The following is a 7,786-nucleotide window of genomic DNA, read 5'->3' on the forward strand; positions in this document are numbered from 1 at the left end:
ACAATTTTGTGAAAATGGATGCAGGAAATGCTAAATTTGGCAACTGGAAAAGTCTTAATGCCACTGGTTGGCCAGAGGACTCCATGACTTTTCAGTTGGTCATCAATAAAATAATACCACGAAAATTGTCCATCATCAACTTCAAAGTTATGTCCTATTTTTTGGGGGACCCTCACATTGGTTCAGTTCCAACTGAACTAGTGTGGCGCTGAGGTGTCACCCGTTGCATGGCTGCACTCAGGTCAAAATCTGGGATCCTGAGATGGTTTGTCATGTGGTGGGGGTGGCAATGTGCTCTATCTCTCTCTCTGGTGCCATTTTGTGGCTGTCTCTGCAAGGTTGCAGCTGTATTGTTTAGTTTTGCTATGCTGAACATCTGTCAGTTGACACTGTGGTCACTTGAAAGTTCAAGTCCATTATTTCCACTTATAATAGATGGCAGCACACTATTACTTTTCTTACTATGAGTTTTTTTTACATTTACGTTGACATTTTCAAAATCAAAAATTGGAGTTAGGAATTTTGCATTTTGACATTTTGTTTGTGTATTGAGGCTTTGTTATTTTGACTCATTACCTTTTTAGCTTTTCACCCCCTGCATGTTACCGGCAACATTTTGTTCTCATCTCCTGGACCTTACATCATCCTAGCTATCTGCCTTTTTATCTAATTCTGGCAAAATAAAAGGTTCCACCAACAGGACTGGAGCACAATATTTGTTTTTCTGTTCCAATGGCATTACAATAGTAAGATGAAGTGAATATGTTTAATTTTGAATCATTATTTTTTTTTTCTTTCTTTTAATTGAAAATTGCCTTTATCTAATAAATTTTATAGTCAACACATTGCAATTGTATATCCTTAAGTGGAATTGTGGGCAATAACAACATTATTTAGGTAACTTTTAAGAAGCTGCTTAACAATCCCCTCTTGACAATGCCTGAACCAAAATTTTTGATAGGAGGAAACACTAATTAACAGCTGATTTAAATTAGCAGAAAAAGCTGTCCAATCCTGTTTCAGTCTTTAGCATGTTACTTGATGAAGGAGTGGTCCTTACCCAGGTTATTCCTGTAAATAGCACCTAGCTTTCATTTCAATCAGTAGGAGACACTACATTTTTAATTAAACAAAAGACTGGGATTTCAGACTAATGGCACTTGAACTTCAAACTATCGACACTGTACAATACTGCTTTGAAGCTGGAAATGTGTCTTGTCTTAAGGAAATCCGACCAACTGTGGTATATGTGGTTCTTTATATATTTTCTGCAGCTGTTGTAATGCTTACTATTTGGGGAAACCTTTTTGTGATGATTTCAATATTTCATTTTAAACAGCTTCACACTCCAACCAACCTGCTCGTTCTTTCTCTGGCTGTGGCTGACTTTCTAGTGGGAGCAACTGTAATGCCATTCACAGTTATTCGATCGATAGAAAAATGCTGGTATTTTGGCAGTGTTGGTTGTACTATTCACAGTATTTGCTTTCTTGTTTTAACTGCTGTTTCCATTGGTAGTTTAGTGCTTATTGCTATTGACCGTTATTTTGCAATTTGTCATCCATTCTTTTACTCTGCTAAAGTTACAATCCCGGTCACTTGTATATTTATAGCCATTAGCTGGACAGTATCTCTATTTTACTCATTATCAATTCTGTACTTTAAAGGATATATTGATGATGCAAAAGAATTAAATATTTGCCCTGGAGACTGTGCCTTTGTATTTAATACAACATGGGGTACAGTTGATATGATTGTAACATTTATTATTCCTTTTCTGTTAATGATTTTATTTTATACACTCATATTTATTGTTGCAAAAAAACATGCAAGACTAATTAATAATATGTCAAAACATGTAAGGTCTTCTGAAGGGAGGATGTTTAACTTACCAAAAAAATCTGAAACAAAAGCAGCCATAACGTTGGGGATTGTGGTAATAGTATTTATTCTTTGCTGGGTTCCTTATTACATTTCCACTTTCCTTGTTCCTTACATGAATGTAGATGATCCTTCAGTTATACTTCAAGCATTTTCTTGGGTTGCTTATTGTAATTCTAGTATGAATCCAATTATTTATGCTTTGTTTTACCCCTGGTTTCAAAAGTCGGTTAAACTGATAATAACCTTCAAAATATACAGTCCAGGCTCATCTTTAATTAACCTGTTTCCAGACAGTAATTGATTATTACTATTTTTAAGTTATAAACTTTTAATGTACATTTCAATGCTGCTCTTTAAGCTTCATACATTTTTAAATCAATATTTCAAATTTAAATCTCAATATTGCTCTGTATTGTAATAATGATGATAAGAAGTTTTTCTTGTGTAGCAAATGTTTTGTGTATCCCAAAGTTATTGTTTCATTTTACTGTTAATGTTTTTTATTTTGGTAGCAATAATTATGCATTTTTAATCAGAATGTAATTATAGTGGCATTACAAACACGTTTAATATACTTTGTTCTGTCTTTATTATTTTGTTTTATTAAAAAACATCTAGAGAAATCATATGGCTTAACTTAGATTTTATTTAAATGTACAGAGCAGCACTGCATAGGGGGGAGCACATAAACTAGTCAAACAGAATCCAGTTTCTTTTAATTGTATTTTCATTCTGTACATATTTTAAATCTCATTACTGTTTAATAAAAACTTAAATTATTTATAAAGTAATATAAAATTCATGAGAACACAGTTTGATGGTTTATCTTATATTGTAACATTTTTGGAGTCCGCGAGAAAGTGTTCATCTATAATAAATCCTACAGTACAAGTGCTAAAATCATAAATTACTCAATGGGTTACTAGTTGCTTTAGAAACTAGATTTCCAAATATTCAAAAAAAAAAAATGAACTGAAATGAATTATCAAATGGATAAACGCGCCACTATGTAACTCCATGTTAATTTTTTCAAAAACTTACTTTGCTAAAGGCATAGCTACAGTATATGCAAGAAAGAATTCATTGTTTAAGTGAGATTATACTGCATGTTTTATTTCTGTAAACCAGTCAGTTACTCTGTCAGGAAATGAAAGGCATAATGGACCTTACTGATGAAGCCATTTAATAAGCAAATTTTGGGGTAAACAGATGACACATTTATTAACAGTAAATTATCGTCAATAATCAGCATGACTCTGATATTCGATGACCAAATCGAGAGTGTGCACATCTTAGCAAGTAGAAAGAGAGTGTACCATCTCAAATCCGAATAGTCTGAATGAATGAGCTCCTCACTGAAGTTTCATTTTTAAAATATGGTGAAACCACTACAATGTAATTTAAGTGTATTTGCATTTTGTCTGAACATCCAGATATATTTGTATAATTTTCTTGACAAAGATGTTATTTATGTTTGTTTTTATTATTAATTTTAACAATAAAAACATACATTTTAAATGTAAATCATTCCCTGTATTGGGTGTAACAAGAGAGAGCCTAAAGCCAATAGATTAGGAATGAGTGACAGGAAGATGACCTATACATGGCTAACTGTCTTTCTTTACAGCAGACAGGTAATGTGATGCTGTGTGTCTTTTAAGAGAGCATTGGGGTCCAGGATTTCAGGGATAAAAGGTGGTGGGATTTTAGAAGAATAGCCCCTAGACTTTCCTTGGCCATTCCTCCGTAGTGTATAGGGTTTAATCCAGTATATTTATCCCCTTTATTTCTGTTTTTAATTGTCTCTAATACCCTACATTCTTCTGTGTTATAATGCTTTTAACTTTTGTATTTTCGATCACCACAAGAGCACCCTTTATTGTCCACAACAAGCAAAATGTTTCATTTTGGCTGTTGAGACACACCTGATGAACTTTTCTTAAAATATTTGTTTAATCGTTTGGTTAACTTTCACACTAAAGTCTGGTGATAAAAACACTAATTGCTGCATTTAATTCATGCATAAATGAAAAGCTCCTTCTTGCACAGATTAGTTTCTGAAACTGAAAATATTTCAGAATTAATCTAAATATTATAAATATTGTGTTGTAAAATCACTGTTAGAAACTATATTTTTGACAACAAATGGAGCTGTTCAAAGTGCCCTCCCTCTATATCAAGACATTAACGATTTTAATAACCTCTAAGATGAAGCTTTCATTTCCATTAAATATTTAAGTCTGTTTCTGTTTAGTAAAAAAGTCTAAAAAACATTTTACTAGCTACAGAAGAATACATTTCTTCCATAGAAGTTTTTTATCAATGTAAGCAATACATATTTAAGAAGTGATCAGTTTTTAATGTAAATGACTGAAACTAGAACTGTAACATACATACTACAAAGCTAAACCTTTTGGTTAGTAATTTTTGAAAAGCAAAACACACACTCTGATCATTTTGGGTTCAGAAATAAATAATAAATACTGACTCCACCGCTTCTATTAAAATGAAAGGTTGAGCTTAATGTGGGAGTAGTACAGCAAAGCAGAAACCTCATCTGGCACACCAGGCCATTGCACATACAATTGATGCACAAACCCCACACAGAATGTAAATCTCCCTGAGATTTTTAAATCCTTTGAATCTGTGAGGCAGCAATGCTAGCCATATCTCCATGAAGCATTGCTAAACCTACAATCTGTTTAAGAAAACTTTATTATACATGACAAATTAACCACTAATTAACAACTGCAATGAAATCTAAAGCTATTAAATGTTTCTTAGGATGCAATGTCTTGAAGTAGTCTGAATAAGGTTATCTCTAAAATTAAATATGAATGACTGTCTATAAGAAAAGATAAATGAAAGCTCCATGTTTTTATCATAAAGTAATTGATTTTTTAATGAATTTATAGTATTATAAATACTATTATGTAAATATCATTAAACATACATGATGTCTATTGTTACAGTGTGGTCAGTAATTATGAAGTATTTTACATAGTATAATTTTCTTGCAACATTTTCCCAAGAAATAAAGAAATCAAAGCTAGAAACTATTAGCAGTGTATTTATATTTTTAAAGTATTTTAATGAATGAATAAGTATACTGATTCCTTAGGAACCATTGTGGCCTTTTTCTGAAAGCTCTTTATCAGCCCTCCTCATTCACGTGACAACTAGCATGTGACACACATTAGAAAGGAGGAGGACATTAGAGAAATAATAACAAATAACAAAACAAGCACAATATTCATGTCTGTGCCAGCCTATTAGCTGAAAAACATAGTCTAGAATGTGTTGTAAGACAAAACATAATTAAGCAATAACTGCAAATGTCTTCATTTCAAATGTTTGTTCAGCCTTTGTGAATCTTCATACAATAATTTATATAAGACAGGTAAGTGAATAGATGTCCAAGAGAAGAAATGTCAGAGACAAAAGGGGAATATTAACTGAAATAATACAGGACAGGCAGTTAGAAACATCAGAACAAAAAGGGGTTACTGGAGGACAATTGTAAACATATGAAGAAAAGTGCAAGGGGCATTTGAGGAGCACAAGTGACAGATGGAATTAGTTACCAAATACATAAAAAAAGTTTACAAGGTGTGAGGTACAGGTGATATACAAATTTAAACTGAATAGCCTTCTGTCCATCTAATTTAGGTTTTTAGAGGATGCACAGATATTGAAATGGGGAAGAAGTAGGGAAGTCTTGTTACCAGACTGAAAATAAAGGGAGAGGTCTAGCACACTTTCAGATATGGGCGCCATTGGCTTAAAGTTTGTACATAACAAGCATTAAAAGTAATAATGGTATTGAAGGGAAATATAGAGGACATTGTGACTTGAATAGAGTTTAGTGGTTGAAGGAGCAACAGAGAACATGGATCTCTGTAAATTGAATGTTCTGAGTCATCAAAAATTCAGCCAAGTGTCAAGTGTCTTAATATGTTATGCATGGTCCAGTCACTAACAGAAAAAGTGGGATTTAATTTTAAGAACATGAAGGGAGGAACAGAAAGAGGTCCATGAGAGATCATTTTGGATTCAATAATGAAGTAGGGCAGATGGTAACACCCAATTAAATATTCAACCAACCATGAATCAAAATAGTGCTTAATGGAAGGTCTCTCTTACCATTTCAAACAACAACATTTATTTATATTGCACATTTTCATACAAATAATGTAGCTCAAAGTGCTTTACATAATGAAGAAAAGAGAAATAAAAGACAAAGTAAGAATTAGAATAAGACAACACTAATTAACATAAAATAAGAGTAAGGTCCAATGGCCAGGGAGGACAGAAAAAAAAAAAAAAAACTCCAGTCGGTTGGAGAGAAAAAATAAAATCTGTAGGGGTTCCAGGCAATGAGACCACCCAGCCCCCACTGGGCATTCTACCTAACATAAATGAAACAGTCCACTTTGTATTTAGGGTTCTCATGGAAGGACTTGATGATGATGGTCATGTAGACTTCTGGCTTTTAACACTAGAATTACCAGAGTCTACGAAAAAACTCGTAGATCCGGTCCACCTTAAAACCATTCTCACCTCTCTTTTGTCTTCTAAATGTGCCGATTAAGACGAGCAGCAAGCAGCCGGCTATTCCATCCCCCACTGCCGCAGAACGTTCACTAAGTTTTCCCAGCTCATGCCTTGTTTGATTATCTGGGAGTGACTGAAGTGCTGGAGTTTTAGAGTGGAAATAATAGATCGCTATTTGGAACACACGCATTTCATGTGTGTTCCATTTCTACAGTAATCTGTGTAAACACATTTTTAAAACAGAAACATTTTTCATATTTTCGTAGTAAATGACAAAATGTAGGCATAAACTATATAATGTATGAAGCCTGAAGTCCAAAGATCAAATAAACATTTTCACAAAAGATTCAAGGTATAGACAACAGCTTCAGTGGTGCCTCCGAGCAGCCATGAGTCGAGGTAATTCTTGGTAGTGAAAACCAATCAAATCGCTTTATGCTACCAAGATTCTACCAAGAATTGAAAGCTCGGGCCAATCGCAGCCCGTATCGGCTACCAAGAATTGACCATTCACAGCCCGGTTCGGCTACCAAGAATTGGCCAATGATGGCTCAGTCGGCTACCAAGAATTGGCGAATCACGGCTCGTGTTGGCTACCAAAACTCAGAAAGGGCGGGCCAGCCTCTTGTCAGTTAATGTATTCTGCAAAAGCTTGTTCGAGTCTGCACACAGACGCTTTGTGAGTTGCGTTTCATTTTGAACTTTCTAAAAATGTTACTCACGAGTGTCGGTTTGTGCAGATATATTTACATTCACGTACACATTTTTGAATGATTTTTTAACCATTCTTGGTGCAGCTTATTACATTTATTAAATATGTGTGCAAAACGTAAAGACAGATATAATAATGTATAAATATAATAAACATTCAATTGTATAATCATAGTTTCATTTTTTATACTTAACACTAATTTCACAAATCGTTCATATCAATGCTAATACAGAATAATAATAATTATAGTTATACTCGATATTAAAATTGATGTTATAAAATATGCTTATAAAATAGACCTACACCTTTAATACTCAGACAATTCTAATCGTGCTGTAGAACAGCATATATATGGGGTACAGGTCGTAAAGTTTTATTTATTATGAACATGTTCTACTTAAGTTTGCATATGCTGAGTTTATGTCCAAATGTTTGTTAATGGCGTTTTTGTCTGATAGCCAAGACGTAGCCAGTTCTCTGGCACTATTAGTACTGGCCTTAAATCTTACTTGTACATTGACCCAGTTAAATGTATGTCCTGTTGATTTTGTATGCGTATAGATCTGTGATCGTGAGTCCTTCCTTCTGATGGCATTGCAATATTCCTGTATGCGAGTTGCAATTCTTTTTGTTTGT

At 33.6% G+C, this 7,786-nt stretch overlaps 1 protein-coding gene across 1 annotated transcript; it reads left to right on the plus strand.

The window, feature by feature from the left end:
* The first annotated feature begins 1,123 nt into the window (after positions 1-1,123).
* Positions 1,124-2,870, plus strand: LOC127526931 (trace amine-associated receptor 13c-like). Its single transcript, XM_051924170.1, has one exon. The coding sequence runs from the start codon at positions 1,154-1,156 to the stop codon at positions 2,183-2,185; it is 1,032 nt and encodes a 343-aa protein (XP_051780130.1). The 5' UTR covers positions 1,124-1,153; the 3' UTR covers positions 2,186-2,870.
* Positions 2,871-7,786: the final 4,916 nt, after the last annotated feature.

Source organism: Erpetoichthys calabaricus, chromosome 3 (genome assembly GCF_900747795.2).
Source record: "Erpetoichthys calabaricus chromosome 3, fErpCal1.3, whole genome shotgun sequence".
In the NCBI taxonomy this organism is placed as follows: Eukaryota; Metazoa; Chordata; class Cladistia; order Polypteriformes; family Polypteridae; genus Erpetoichthys; species Erpetoichthys calabaricus.

What these genes read in the sequence shown, in the direction of transcription:
- LOC127526931 (XM_051924170.1), top strand. Translation starts at nt 1,154, where the DNA reads ATGGCACTTGAACTTCAAACTATCGACACTGTACAATACTGCTTTGAA.